This window comes from Cyrtonyx montezumae, unplaced genomic scaffold (genome assembly GCF_038088225.1).
Source record: "Cyrtonyx montezumae isolate F1298 unplaced genomic scaffold, pur_monq_1.0 scaffold_29, whole genome shotgun sequence".
NCBI lineage: Eukaryota > Metazoa > Chordata > Aves > Galliformes > Odontophoridae > Cyrtonyx > Cyrtonyx montezumae.
In genome coordinates this window covers 10,571,386-10,586,322 of record NW_027072033.1, presented here as the reverse complement: position 1 = coordinate 10,586,322, position 14,937 = coordinate 10,571,386, and the positions used below count along the sequence as shown (strand labels likewise).

General features: G+C 38.4%; 1 protein-coding gene across 4 annotated transcripts in view; it reads left to right on the top strand.

Annotated features, from left to right (window-relative positions):
* The window catches only part of LOC136051331 (E3 ubiquitin-protein ligase KCMF1), a 54,711-nt gene that overhangs the window by 21,806 nt on the left and 17,968 nt on the right, over positions 1-14,937 (top strand). For all 4 annotated transcript variants that reach the window (XM_065740729.1, XM_065740728.1, XM_065740731.1 and 1 more), the window contains exon 2: positions 8,052-8,219. In XM_065740729.1, the coding sequence (XP_065596801.1) occupies positions 8,052-8,219 (168 nt within the window). The remainder of the gene's footprint in view (positions 1-8,051; positions 8,220-14,937) is intronic.

Below are 14,937 nucleotides of genomic sequence, written 5' to 3'. Positions count from 1 at the left end.
TTTTTTTTTTCCAGTCTTTTGCCAGTCTTCTTTAGTAACATTCTTAATCAAAATACGCAAAGATGCTTGCTGTAAAGATCGCCTAATTCTGGCTGGGCTCAGCAGAAGTACCAGTTTTTCTGTTTAATTGCTTGTTAATGTTTTTTCACATTTCTTACACTGTAGAACTAATTATTGCATGGTGATGTTCTTCCAAGCCTAATTCCCTTTTAATTGGTGTTATCCTATTTATCTTTAGTCTTGAAAGCAAATCAGGAACTTCATACTGTTCTATTAAATAAGAAACTTCATCACTGATGTTACTGGATATAGGATTTATCCTGATGTTGTTACCATTATTTTCTTGTACTGGCACTGTTTACAACTTTCTACAGTTTAAGATTTTTCTTTTAATAGAATTCACATTATGTTTGCTACTTCCCAGATTAACAATTATTAAATAAGATTTTGACTGGTGCTAGTTCCTTTGATGCCATGTTATATACTTTCTGTGCTGTAATAAAAGAAATTTGTTTAATTTTAATATGTTTATGGTACTTTAGCAGGCTTTTGTGTGGCGAGGATTTTGAAGGCCAAATTGTATAAATAGATAAGATTGGAGAAATCTAATGAAATATTCAATTAGAAACCCAAGTTGCTTGATCAAGAGTTATTACATTGTACATGGTAGCTTTTAGTACCATTTTAAAGGTCTGTAAAATATGTCCTGGCAACATTTGTGAATTAGGTTTTGTGAAATATTAGAATTCTGTTGGTTTTTAAATGTCTAGATATGTTGATTGTAATACCTGAATCTGAGAAGATTCTTAGTTTTGTTTAAAAATACAGGAGCCTGTGGTAGCATCAATGAGGACATCCTTGTTCTGTAGGAGGCTGGGAGTCAAAACTGTAACCTGGTTTTCTCTGTGTGAATTCAAAAGACAAGTGAACACCCTGATCAGGGTATGAAGTAGACAAAGCACTGAAGTGTCAGTGACAATTTAATATGCCTTTTTTGTCATTCTTTTCGCTAATGTGTATTGGAGAATATGGTTTGTCTTTAGTGGTATTTGTAGTAAAACTTGTAAAAGTAATAAAACAAATTATGGCACTGTAAAGGTTGTAAAAGCAAAGAGACCAGTGTGAACAAGGAGGTGTTACAAAAGAGGGAAAAGGAGTGCTCACCTATCTCTGAAGAATTAGGTTCATAGGGAAAGAACTCCATGAAGGAGGGATCTCAAAGAAGAGGTCTTTCCACAATTCCAGTCAGCCCTTAAATGAGGTCTGAGATGAGTGGAGCCTGGCTCCACCCCTTCCTGTCACACAGGTGGATCGCCTTCATATGTACTCCCAGGGTTGAACAGATTTTTCCTTCAGGTGCTCATTCAGTGCTTCTGGCTGTGACTCAACAGTTCCCATGCAGGGACGTAGCAAATATTACTGTAGGATGTTTTGAGATGGATTCCATGGTAGTATTTTGATAGATGAAATAAAGGGTTACTTAAACAAGATAGGCTAGTTTAAAAATGTTTTGAACTGATCTCCTGCAGCTGCTTTCTCATTTTACCAGTAAGAGTTGCCCACAACTCCCAGAAGCTTCTTAAGGTCCACTCACATTTGCTTTTTACGTTTTGTTACAGGAGTTGCAGTATTTTGTTTGTCTTTTCTATGAAATGTAGGTAAGGTGGTTGTTATCTGGTCAATGACAAAAGGGAAAGATTCCTCCTGACTTGTCAGGAAACTCATTGCTTAAGAGTATAGACTAACATACAGATTCTTCGTAAAATGTTGTCTTCATAAATTCAGGGTCTTCAGTGGCCTGTGGAGGAATTTCTGGTTTGTGTGTGTGGTGTCCTGCTGGCATATATGAAGAGATGAAAGAGTCTGCGGAGTTGTGTGTAAAATGGATGTGGTCTTGTTGACAGAGAATGTATGCTTGGTGTTGTCAAGATCTGATTAAGGTTGTCTGTATGCCTATACATAGCCTATTCTGGTGTTCTTCATTCAGGATAGAATGAAAGAGTAATAGTTAAACCTCATCTTGCAAAATTATTTGTATTAAACTGCCCTTTTTCAGCAGCAATTTTGTAGTAGAACAAAGGAACCTTAGAACCTGTATGGTTTGTCGCTTTTTTGTTTTGGACAATGTTTGGTAAATTCATATTGATCTTGTTGTTTTTCCTTTAAGAAATAAATTGCAAATTAAGTTGCATGCCAAGAGCTTACTTGCTGGCTAGTGTGTGGCTATAAGTAAACAACTTCTTCCGGTCAATTTCAGATAAGATAGTAGTGAGACCAGTGTTTCAGGCTCCTCTTAAAAGAGGTTGCACTTCGTGTTTATTTGCTTTGATTCTTCATTGGTCAAATGTTGGATTGTCTACCATGTGATTCCTGTGTAGCGTTGAGCCCATAGTAATTGCCTCTCTAAATGACTTAAACCTTTCTGTGTGTACGTTCCAAAATGTTGGATATGATAGTCTTGACAGAAAAAATTCTTTTGATAGCCTGCTCACATGTATGAGGATGTCACGATGTTATCCGTGACAGTGAGCCGAGAAGGGAGAGAAAAAGGAAAGGAAAAAAACCCTCCACCGTCCGTGACCTCGCGGCCGCCCGAGGGAGGGGGAAACAGATGGAATAGATGGGTCTACAAAAAACAACGGCACGATTTGAGAAGGAACGGTAATTTTACTAAATCTAATAAAATTGAACAATTGAGAGAGAGATGAAGTTTCCTTTAGGTTGGGGAGGAACTGCTGAATCTCCATGCAGCCAAGAGAGCAGCCTGGCATCCAGTGCGGAGCTCCGCCCCTCTGCTCCCTCCCAACTCCCTCTGCTCTACTCCCAACAGCATTAACTCCTTAACTGCCTGTGTGATGTTCTGCTGTGGAATACTGGCATCAAAACCACAACAGAAGACAATAGGGAAAGCTGCATGGTCAGTAGTATCATCTTTAGGCCAGCTCTAGGCAAGTGCTGTAGACCAGTCCCAGACCCTTTGGAAGTGAACTTCATGAAACTTGTCAACAATGGGGAGATGACAAAATGTGGTGGCCTCTAGGTCTAGGGAGGAAGGTGAGGTGCTGTTCAGAAAACAAAAGCCTTCTTGACCTTCTGATCTGATGTAGACCCAATTTCTTTCCTTTCTTCCCTTCTTTCCAACTGTATAATCTCTGCAACTTTAATTCTAATAGTCTTGTTTGGAGATGAGCTGCTGTGGTTTCTTCCTCTTCCACACTGCTACAGGAAGATGCTACACATTGAATCCAGATACTCATGAAAGGATGGAGGATTTTCTGTGCTTCAGGGAAGGATATAGGGGGTGAATCTTCTGTTCAGCACAAGAAGCTGCAAGAACGATGAGTATGTTCAGTGTTGTAGGTCTCGATGTTTGCTTTTGCAGTTTGATTTAGTAAACACATGAGATGAAGTATGAATCAGACTTTTCTGACTTTGCTAAACTTCTGGTGAAATTTCCATAGAAACAAAATTTTATATGCCTAGAAATTAACCTCTGGAATTTATCAGTAGTGTCTGCACTGAGACATTGAGATACTAAAGTAAGAAGTGTTTTGCATAATTTTTTTTAATATAATCAAATAGTGTATATTTTCCAATCTTCAATCCTAGAAACAACTAAACAAATTGGGTTGAATTTATTGTATTACAGTCAGAGGTTGACTTGTGATGTGTAGTCTGCAGATGAGATGGTTTCTATCAAGAAAACTTAGTAAAAAAACAAACCCACTGAAAGAACATCTTATACTGAAAATTACCAGGTGCATATTAGAAGAGGTAATTACTTATATTCAGAACATAAAAGTGAAATGCAGTGCACAGATTAGAGCCAAAGAGACTATACAGCTATCTTTTTCAATTGCATACTGAACTTAAAATTTTTGATAGGTAGTTGTGAAAAGTAAAGGCCTTAAGCTTTGTCTGGTGCCCTTGAAATTCTGTGGTATTGAGGTTCTGTCAGTCCTTAAAGAAGGGTGAAACCTTCTCAGTGCTCCATGTAAAGTAAGTAGTGCCTGAGTAGCTCACACTTCCATTTTGGAGATGAAATCACCAACAGGCTTATTTTCTGTCTATTTGGACATTTAAAGAATTCAGTGATCTTTTTTTAAATGTTTCATAGTGATAGGTGGATTATATTTTCTGAGATATCCAAAAACTAAATGACTTATACATATCAAGCTTACGTTGCTTGAGACAGGAATGTGTTCCAGTATGTCTGTGTGGTGTACCTTTGATTGTATGCTCTTCATAAGCATGAATAAGCCATTTCTAAGTTCTTCATCAGGCTTCAGTTAGTGATGCATAGCTTTTGCCTCGGTGAGTTTTTGAGAAGTAATGACCTCAGATTTTCCTCCTCAAAGATGGATTGTTGGTGACATGCAGATGCTGCATCTGGCAGCATACTTAACTTTTCCACCTCAGAAGAGAATTCAAGCATTATGTTGTATTGTGTGGGGATGCCCTTGTCAATGGTTTATGGGCAGGTTCAGCCCGGTTCTGTGACGATTGGTGCAGGGGACCCACGCCCCAGGAAAGGGGAAGGGGGAAAGGGAGAAGGGAAAAGGGAGATGGGCCTAGGAACAAAACAGCAGCAACAATCTGAGGAGGAAAGCTAATTTACTAAATAGATATTGGAAAGCAAAATAACACAATATAATACAATATAATTGGAATTAAAGCTAGTAAATCAAATAAAATGAGGAAGAGAGAGTGTCCAATAAACCGAAGGCCTTACGCTAACGCTGAAGGCGGATGGCAGCGAGCACCCACTGCTGAGTCCATCGCAAAGGAAAGAGAGTGTCCCGTGACCGCAGACAGTTTTTATCTTTCCCTCTGAGCGTAAACACGTAAGAACGCAAAGCATCGCAAAGTCCTCTGGGGAATGGAGTTCTTCTTCTCTTCTGAGACAGGTATACCTGGAACTATTGATGATCCATGGAGCTGGAGCATTAACTCTTTAACTCTAAATGCACTACATGATGTTATGATGTGGAATACCAGTACCAAAAGTCATAAAACCATGACAGCCCTTCATGTTTCTGCTTTGCAAATCATGTCTGTTGAAATGGACAGTGTTTTAGCTCTCTTTTGGGATGATCTATATACTCTGTCTTTATCAGCAGTTATCTTTTTCTCATTAAAATCTTACCCATCCTGAGTGGGAAGCAAGCTTAGTGTTCCAAAAGGTAGATATGTTGAATACCAGTTTTCTGGTTTTTTTTTTGGTCATACTTGTTTTCAGATGAGATTTCTCAAGGTTCTGGTATCTGAACTGGATTTTAAGAATGTGTGAAGGTGCCTTTTAAATGCTGTTGGCAAATGCAGTTTTATTCATTTTTTGAGGAAAATCTTGAAGTTCTGTTCTTGCTTTGTTGAGTGGCCAGTGGAGTTCAGTTTCCGTTCTTTCCTGTTTGAAATACTGAAGCAGGTAGTGCCACTGTTGCTTTACTTGTCAATACTACAAAGGTTTTTAAGATTATGTCACATTTAGACTGTAAAGTCAGTGATATTTCTGGTGTCTCTAGGTTGGTCTAAACAGCACTGTATGTTCTGTATGAGCAGTTTCTCAGACTGTTTTAATCTGGAACAGTTTATTGGGCAATTAGAATAATAGTAAATTCCTGTAGTATTTGGGGAGGCCAAGTAGGAGAGTGAGTGTAGCCCTTTGGCTATATTGTAAGTGAGTGTCTATCCAAGGCAGTAAGTAATTATAGTTTTCAACATTCAGGAACTGATTTTTGATATTGCACCTTTACTTTGCTTGTAAAACAATGCTAGTGTGGCATCCACACATCTGTTCAGCATTATTCTGTCACAGAATAACACCCTGTTAAATGCAAGATTAAGGTTGCTTTGGTTTTCATGAATCCCTTGCAATATCATTACTTAGTCAGAAGAGCAAATGATTTTTGATCATCAAGATCAAAGTAGGAAAGGTGTTTGTTTGACAATGTATCGCTATTCAGCATATAATAGATAGAATATTTTTTTACAGTATCTTCCCTGAGATAATTGGCTCTGATTAGGTGAAGATGTGGAATGATTTGGTGTAAAATTTAAGGATTTGTACTGAAGGAGAAAAACAGTATTTGTGAAATGGTCAGGTATTTCCAGTTTCTTTTCACTCAAAATCTGTAGCTGCAGCTGTTGACATTGCTACAGAATGATGTTGAAGAAGCCTTCAGAATTAAAGATAAAATGATGCAAGCCTTTTTAGGTTTAAGCACAATGCTACCCCCTTGTGGAACACACACACAAATATATATATGTTATCTTTATTAATGAGCAGGAAATTTTTAATAAACAGTATGTGATAGATATCCAAATATTCATACTCCATAATACCGGCAAGAAAGCTTGAGGAAGCCAAGGTGATTATCTGTGGTAATTAACTGAAAACTCAGAGAGTTTCTTACTCTGTTAGCATTTAAAATGGTTGTTTTGAAAAAGCTGAATGAAAAGTTCTCAGTGAATAGCAATTCAATACAGGTTAAGAAGATTCTATTCAAGGATTTTCTTAAGTATTATCATTTTATGCAAGTCGAAACTGTGTACTGTCTAGATGTTTGTCATGCGTTATTCAGACTTTTCTTTGAGTACGCGTTTGCTTTTGTTTTTGACTTCAGAGTAAACCCTTCCACAACATGTTTCTTCTTTAAACCTGTGGTTAATATGTATGCATCCACTCTAATCTGATAGTCTTGAACCTGTAACATGCCTGCTGAATTTGCAGTGTGAAATTAATTCAAAGAAATGATGGAAGATAGGTATATGATGAGCTATATGGTATGTTAACAGCAATATTCTTGAGTGTTTGAGGGTTTTACAGGAAAAGGAAAGGAAATTTGGAAATTCTGGTTGACTTAAAGATTAAAGTAGAGAAAAATGATAAACAATCTAAGCCTTTATAAGGAAATGAATGTGTTTATTACAGAAGAAACAATAGGGTCAGAGGAGATTATTGGGCTGTATTTCAGTTTCTGGATTGCAATGGAGATGGATGGGCGAGTTTTTGGCAGTCAAATCTTCATGAAGAAGTACAGGAAAAACTGCAGCAGACCTGAGTTTCATTGGGATTGTTTTAAGATATGAAGAAAGAGAATAAGTGATAAAAAAAATTCTTGTGAGAGATCTAAGGAATTTAAATACAGGTTTAATTCCCAGTCTAAGGCCTTTAATTTAATTGCTTTTTATCTGTTTGCTTTATGAGGATTTTTTTCTTTGCTGACCAAAAAGGTATAAAACTAGTATGGTACGTCCAGTGCTGTCAGACCTCTTTTTGAAGGGGAGAATGTGGTAGTTTAGTCAGGTATCAAACTGCCAGCTGTGAGAGACCTCAAATGCCTGTTTTCTATTTGCCTTTATTATTTTTAATCTAACTTCACCAGCACTGATGTTATTCTCTTTTGTGGAGACCTTTAATTTATAGATTTAACGGATGGAAAACCACAGAGGAAAAAAAAAAAAAAAGAATTAAAACCTCTGGAAGCCATAAAGTCTTACCCTGGCACCTGTAGTATGACTGTCTCAGACTGCAAAGACTGAGCTCCAGAGAGATGTATGATGTAGGCAAAAGGCCTTTCTTTCTAATCTACACAAAATGTCAGGAATGATTATGGTGCTTTTGAGAAAGAAAATATTAGGAACTGTGAAAGGATGGTGGAAGAGCTTGTGGATTTTTGTCAGTGGTGTTTTTTGGTTTTTTTTTCTCATTGGGCAACCAGTGTGTTTTTGGGTGTTTGACCTGAGACTCCTAAAATATCAAAATACCAGTCCTACTACCAAATAAATCTGCCTGGAGAAAGCTGTGTCTAATCATTTGCACTTACTTTTGCTATTTTACTATTTGCACTTACTCCCAGATTTCAGTATCTTTGTTTTCAAGAACATTGTAACATCAAGGACAGAAATGTATTTTAAAATTGAGCTGTGTATATGTAAGCTAGATGATTCAGAGTTGGCTGCTTTATTTTTGTCATTGAGAGAGAACTGAAACAAATGTGCTTCATGAAAAAATGTTTACTATTCTTTTAAGCATTTTTATTTGTTTACAGGTGTCAGCTGTGATGCATGTTTAAAAGGAAATTTTCGAGGTCGACGATTCAAGTGTTTAGTTTGCTACGATTACGATCTATGTGCAACTTGTTATGAAAGTGGTGCAACAACAACAAGGCATACAACTGATCACCCGATGCAGTGCATACTAACAAGAGTAGATTTTGGTAAGTGGTAACTTGAGTCTCCAATCACGTGTTGCTGTATGTTAGTAAACATAATACAGATTTTTCACCTTCTCATTTTCTAAAAAACAGGCATTCTTCTTTGCTTCTTGCATATAGAAACTCTTACATATTTCTTCTTAGTCTCCAGCAGGTTTTCAGACTATAATGTTTGATACTAATGACTACTTCTGACTTCCTATTTAAAATATGGGGCATTCTTCCCCACCGAGTATTCTGTATTTGCAAATAACGCAGAGTGGAAGCTGAGAAATCCTGCTGAGATTCTGGAGAAATGACTTGTGTCTTGTGGTTTATATGGGATTGTTGGTGCAGGTAATGGCTGGCTGTACTGAATGTAAAAGACTAGTAGTGAAGACTAATATGTAATGATTTGGGGATTTGAGTTCTGCTAATTGTAAAATTATTTCTGATAATGAAACCACATCAATATTTAAACAAAAATTCTTCTGTAATATTCTGCTGCTTATTTCAGTTGTATATCTGTGACAGCAAGGAGATACTCAGGAGGTACTTTTAAGTGAAACATCTACTGTCAAATGTTGATGATGCTGACCATGATATATATTTATTCTAAGCCCAGAGTGCTTGCATTTTAATATTTTTTAGCTAATCTAGCTGTATTGTTTTTCACGTTGAGCTCTTTAGGTATGATTTATTCAAAGCTGAGGCTTTACGAATTGTAGATTTCTTTATGTTCTTGATAATAACAGAAGTAAAAGCTATTTATTGATATAGATATTACAAAACACTGGCTATAGTATTATACAATTGCTTTTTCAGAACAGCTGTTAGATATCTTTTTCTTAATTCTCATGTCTCTGCTGTCCCGAGACTGCTTTGCTTTGACTTCAGAAATCCAGGCCTTGGGATTCCAGAGTTTGGAAAAGAAAATGTTTAACTACTTAATCAGAAATGTATACAATTACTTTAGCTTGCATATATTTCTTAGACTTTTTTTGGCCTTACTGAAGAATTAAGTGTCTGTGTGACAGCATGTTAATTTGTAGTTCTGGTCACTATTGGGAAAGCACAGTTTAGACTGATTTGCCTCCCAGGAATTCCAATTATTGTGTATTACACACGGACTAATATTACATCATTACTGTAAACATCAAATGTTCATAACACAATGCTGAAACTTGGTTGCTATAGAACCTTAAAGTAATGTTGAATGACAAAACTTCAAATGTACTGCAGTAAGGAAACTTCTTCTAAACACAAAAAAACCAGCCTGTCATGAAATTGTAAGGATGTCTAGAACATGTATATTCTTTTCTTGCAGCTTGGGTAGTTCTGTCTTGGAAGTCCTTGAAAGGACTTCCTTTAGATTAATATGTTTCACTTATGTAAGTCTATGTGAAGAATTCAAAGAGTGATAGAAAGTTACTGTGAAGTGGTATGTAATGGGATTCTGAGGAGCTACTCCTGCATTGTTCTCCTATGACCTCTTGAAATAAGAAGAGTAACATTGAGTTTTGGAAGTTTTACATTGGCTCCACAGAGTTGGTGTCAGGAAGGAGCTTAATATGTTTTTCTTCAGCGAGTCTACTATTATGATTACCACTGTAAGGTGAAAACAGGAAGGAGTACATTGCTAGATTCTGAATCACAGGAGCACTTGAAAGTAGAGGTACCTGAGTGCTAGTGAACTTGCAGACTATTAGACTAGAAAGTGAATTTTGAGATTCCTATAGATAGTATTTTTCTTTGGACTTAGGGAAGATCTGTGAGGTCTTAAAATATTTTTAATCTACAGTTCTCTGTAAATGTCAGGCATGGGATGTGGCTTTGCAATGTATTACAGGTGTTTAGGGAAACTGATAACTTTTCCAAGAGATCTTTCTTGAGAAAGGAGATGATGCAGCTTCAAGGATCATTCAGAAATTTAGGCGTTAAGGAGTTCTAAGTTTAATTCAAAATTGTATAATGAGTGGTTGAACTAGTCTAAAACTGTTTCAGAGTTGTCTCAAAAACTTCTTTAGAAGGACCTGAAAGGCTGTGTTTATATCTGGGGATTGTAGGCTCAGTGGTCCATGATGAATACTGTTGTCTGGATTGTGTTTGATTCAGAAGCACGAGAGCCTTTTTTAATAGAAGTGAACTTGATAGTTCAATTTGAATGTTGTACCAAGGAGAAGGAAGCCAAGTGGGGGATGCTTCCATTGTAGAAGTGACTCAAGCATGTCAGAGGAAGTCAGTGTAAGTTTTCTGATTTTAAATTTGAGAACGGGGATCAGTGAATCACTTGCTCCAGTCTTATCTGCATGTAATGAAAAAAGGACCCTGGCATCCCAAGTTCCTTTCTGGCCAGCGCTGTCTTTGTCATTGTGTCATGTCAAGCATTTCCAGCCTGTGGCCCACATGTAGGCCTCACCATCATGGCAGCAGCTCTTTTCCTGCCAAGCCACCTGGCCAGCAGTGACTGATGTTTGGTGCAGAAACCTGTGCTGAAACCAGGACAACAGGGCTCTGTGATAACACAAGGTATGGCAAATAAGTTCATGCATTTTGATACATTGCCAAACACAATCCTGTGAAAAGTGAAGAATATGCAGCTGTGTTACCTGTTTTGATAAAGGATTTTGAGAACAGGTGTCAAGATTGCTGGAAAAAAATAATTTTTTGAGTACTTGGAATTTTATTTTAAGTTAACATAGATTACCAGATTTTGAAATGGAATGTTTGGATTTATGATCAGGCATTCGACTCAAAAAAAAAAAAAAAAAAAGGTCATGCCTCTTTTCCAAACTTCTGTAAAACCTCTCTTGCCAGAAAGAAATGTCCCTTGCTTCATAACTCCTCCTTATTCATGTCATAGTGTTTATGCTACGTATGTCTGTGAAGAACTGTTCACAAGGATGAAGTACAGGAAGCATGGCAGTAGAGGTCAACCTTCCCACCAGTATTACGTTACTTGTTTTGCCATATGTCAGATGGCAGCAGAGGGGCACTTTGACAGAATGGTGACTGACGTGGAAGTGCACATGAAGCAAAGATGTGTAATTGAATTCCTCTGTGTGAAAGTAATGGTACTCACATTTTTTAGATGCCTGGTGATTGTGTATGGAGGCCTCACAGTGAATTTGAGTGCAGTAAAGGTTGGGGAGGTATGTTTCAGCAGCAGTGATAGTGGCAGTGGATCACTTCCAGTGGTGCATGTTTTTGAGTGTGGTACACAGGCTCTTGCACATCACTAATGTTCATAGCTAATGGTGGTGACTGTTGAAAAATACCGTTATGAAGCTGAGGATGTGCTCTATCAAATTATGTTACTGTGTTACTGAGCTCTTTGTATCTGTTGTAGTTTCCACAGACATAGAAAGGTGACATTACTTTTGGTGCCAAGATGTAGGGCACCCATGGCCTATATGCAGGAAACTGTAGAATTCTGTATGGCTTTTTTAAAGCTGTGAACAAGTTCAGGCTTGCTGTGGATGGTTAATCATATGGACCAATTCTACATATCTGGGATTGGCTCATCATAGAGGAAAATAACACTGTTTACCTTCTGGTGAATTTTTAGGCTTCGTAGGCACAGCAATAAAGTTGGAAAGTATTGTATAAGATGGACTCTTCCAGGTGTTCTGAATGAGCTTTGGTTGTCATTGCGTTGTTGTTTTTTTGTTTGTTTTTCCTCCCCTGGGGACTTGAAACTAGTGTAGGAGCCATATAAGATCAATGATAAGAAGGCTTGGTTCATAGGTTCATAAGGTTGGAAAGAACCTACAAGATCATCTAGTCCAACCATCCTCCTATCACTATCCCTACCCAACTACTAAATCAAATCTCTTAGCACCTCATCTAAACGCTTCTTGAACAGTGCTAGGGATGGTGCCTCAACCACCTCCCTAGGCAGGCCATTCCAGTGCCTGACCACTCTTTCACAGAAAAAATGTTTCCTCAGGTCTAATCTAAATCTTCCCAGGTGCAACTTGTGGCCATTCCCTCTCGTCCTGCCATTATTTATCAGGGAGAAGAGGCCCACCCCCTCCTCACCACAACCCCCCTTCAGGAAGTGGTAGAGTGCTCTCCTCTGAGCCTCCTCTCCTCCAGACTAAACAATCCCAGCTCCCTCAGCCGCTCCTCATAAGACTTGTGCTCCAGACCCCTCACCAGTTTTGTTGCCCTTCTCTGAACACACTCCAGGGCCTCAATGTCCTTCTTGTAGTGAGGGGCTCAAAACTGAACACAGTACTCAAGGTGCGGCCGTACCAGAGCTGAGTACAGGGGGATGATCACCTGCCTGCTCTTGCTGGCTACACTATTTCTAATACAGGACAGATTGGTGATTTCTGGCAACCAGGTTTGAACCATCCTATTGGCATATCTGTCTTTGAGAAATATGGGCTAGTGTTGGAAGATGGATGAGGTACAAAACAATTGTGGTATTGTTCTTCAGTCCTTACAGGGACTCTATAAATAAGATGCTTTATTCTTTAACAGAAATTAAAATGATCCACAACAGATACAGAGTTTGAAATACGTATGATATGAAGCTTCACTGTTAAAGCATAAAATAAACTCATGTTTATCTGTGAGTTCAAAGAGTCGAACTGCAATAGGTTTGCTTTTAAAAACAGATGTTTGCCAGGTACTTTTGGTCATTATATGGTTGGTACTGGCTAGAACGATGTAGAAGTTCAGAGCAAATGCTGTGGCTTTTTTTTTTCTGAAAAAGAATTTTAAGCTGTTAGGATGCTTTATGATTTAAGCATGTGCCTTCCAGATTAACCATACTTTTGTAAGAGTAAGATAATACAAGTTGTTAACAGAATACCCTCCCAGAATCCCATTATATTTCTATAATTAAAGTACTCTGTAAATGTACCTTCAGTTTCCACCACTGGTGCTTATGTCACAGGAGGCCTTGACATCTTTGGTGTCTATGTCTGGGGCAAAGTGAGCTTTTTAAGTGAGGAGAACTGTAATAATGTGGAGTGTGAGCTCTTACTGGATTAACTGGAATTAGTCTTGAGGTTTCGCTGGTTTTCTACTTCTAGAACAAGTTCTATCTAGTAGGCACATGTTTTGTTAAGTCACAGAATTGTGGAAGAGTCAAGTTGGTTTGGAAAGGGACTCGATATAATCTGATTGAACCTTCAGTTGGTATCCAGGTCTTAAATGCACTGTCTTATTAAGGCAAGCCTAGAATCTTTTCCTGTTGCCTTTTTCTGCACATGGAGGAAATGCAGTTATGAAGCGAAGTTACATATTGACTTTCATGTCAGATGCCATTGTGTCTGACTGCCCCTCTGCTGCCATCCGCTACACAGCACCAACATGTAATGGCAACATTTCTTGGGAAGGTTCAACCTCTGTTGCCATGCTACCATCATCTGCCTCTGATACGGGCCAATGTAATAAAATAGGAGGCATTTCTTTTGGAGCAGCCTTCATGTACTTTGATGATCCCCATTCCTCCTATGTGTTTTCTTATGTGAAGTTCTCCAGTGTACGGTCCATCTTGCTGGACATGTGCAATCATACATTCCCTCTGCCATGTCCAAAACTTTTAAATTTTGTTGCTGTCTGTCTTAATCTAGAGATTGTGAATCTGGACCCTCTATACCTGTTGTGATCTAACAAGTGCCTAGTAATGTGAGATAATCAGCAACCTCTGATTTGATTGTCATTCTTACTGATACAGCCCAAGTCATGGAAGAAAGAGTTACCAGTTGTCTATAAGATTTTGCTTAAGTTGGCTTTATTTTCTAGTGAGTGTGATTATTGCACTGAATTTATCTGTAGTGAAATGGGAGTGTTCCAGAGAGCTGTGGAGATTTTCGCAGTTGGAAATGGATCCCTCCAACCTGTACAGCAGGACATTTACAGTTTCCAGAATACTGGAATCTATATGACTAATACGGCTTTATAACTGCATCATTTTGTCATAACATTGATCAAAGTTAATTCTGGTTGGAACAAACTAGTGCAGGTCCAGCCTTCTGATATAAAAAGGCTTCAGACTGGGAAAGATGTAGAGCTGTTGGAGTGGGTTGATAGGAGGCCACAAAGATTCTAAGAGGACTGGAGCATGTCTATGAAAACAGGCTGTGGGAGATGGGCTGACTTAGTGGTGGGGAAACTTTTTTCTGGTAACCTATTGTCTTTCAATAATGTTCCACTTGAAGAACCTGTCTTAGTCCCCTTGGTCCCATTGATGTAGGTGTGGGGGCAGCAAGTGCCCCAGTCTTCTCCAGGCCAAACCAGCCTTGGTGTGCTGCTTTTCCTCACAGGGCAGTGCTCCAGCCCTGCCTTAATAGCCTTCTGCGGAGCTCATGTCAATTTGTTGATACCTCTTTTCTATCAGGAGGCCTCAGATGGACATGATGGATGATGCCTGTGCAAAAGGGAGCCTGTGCCCTGCTCACAGTTCCCCAGTTCATGGCTGGCCCTGCTCAGCTCTCTTCTGCTGAGGCCTAGCACTTGCACCCTGAGCTGCCTGGAAGCACTGTCTACCTCTACCTGCTCAGAGAAGGGTGGGGGAAATTTGTTTAGTGTTGGTCCCTTCCTTGATGTAAATGTTTATAAATAGACTGCTTCTACAGATTTTTTTTCTTCGTGTCTATAGCAGAGTATCTGACAGTGGTTTTGATCAGAAAACAAGCAGCAAAACAGAACAAACAGCAATTTTAAAAGTAATAGTTTGAATGATATATCTGAATGATACAGAAATATGTAATTATTTTTAATGTGT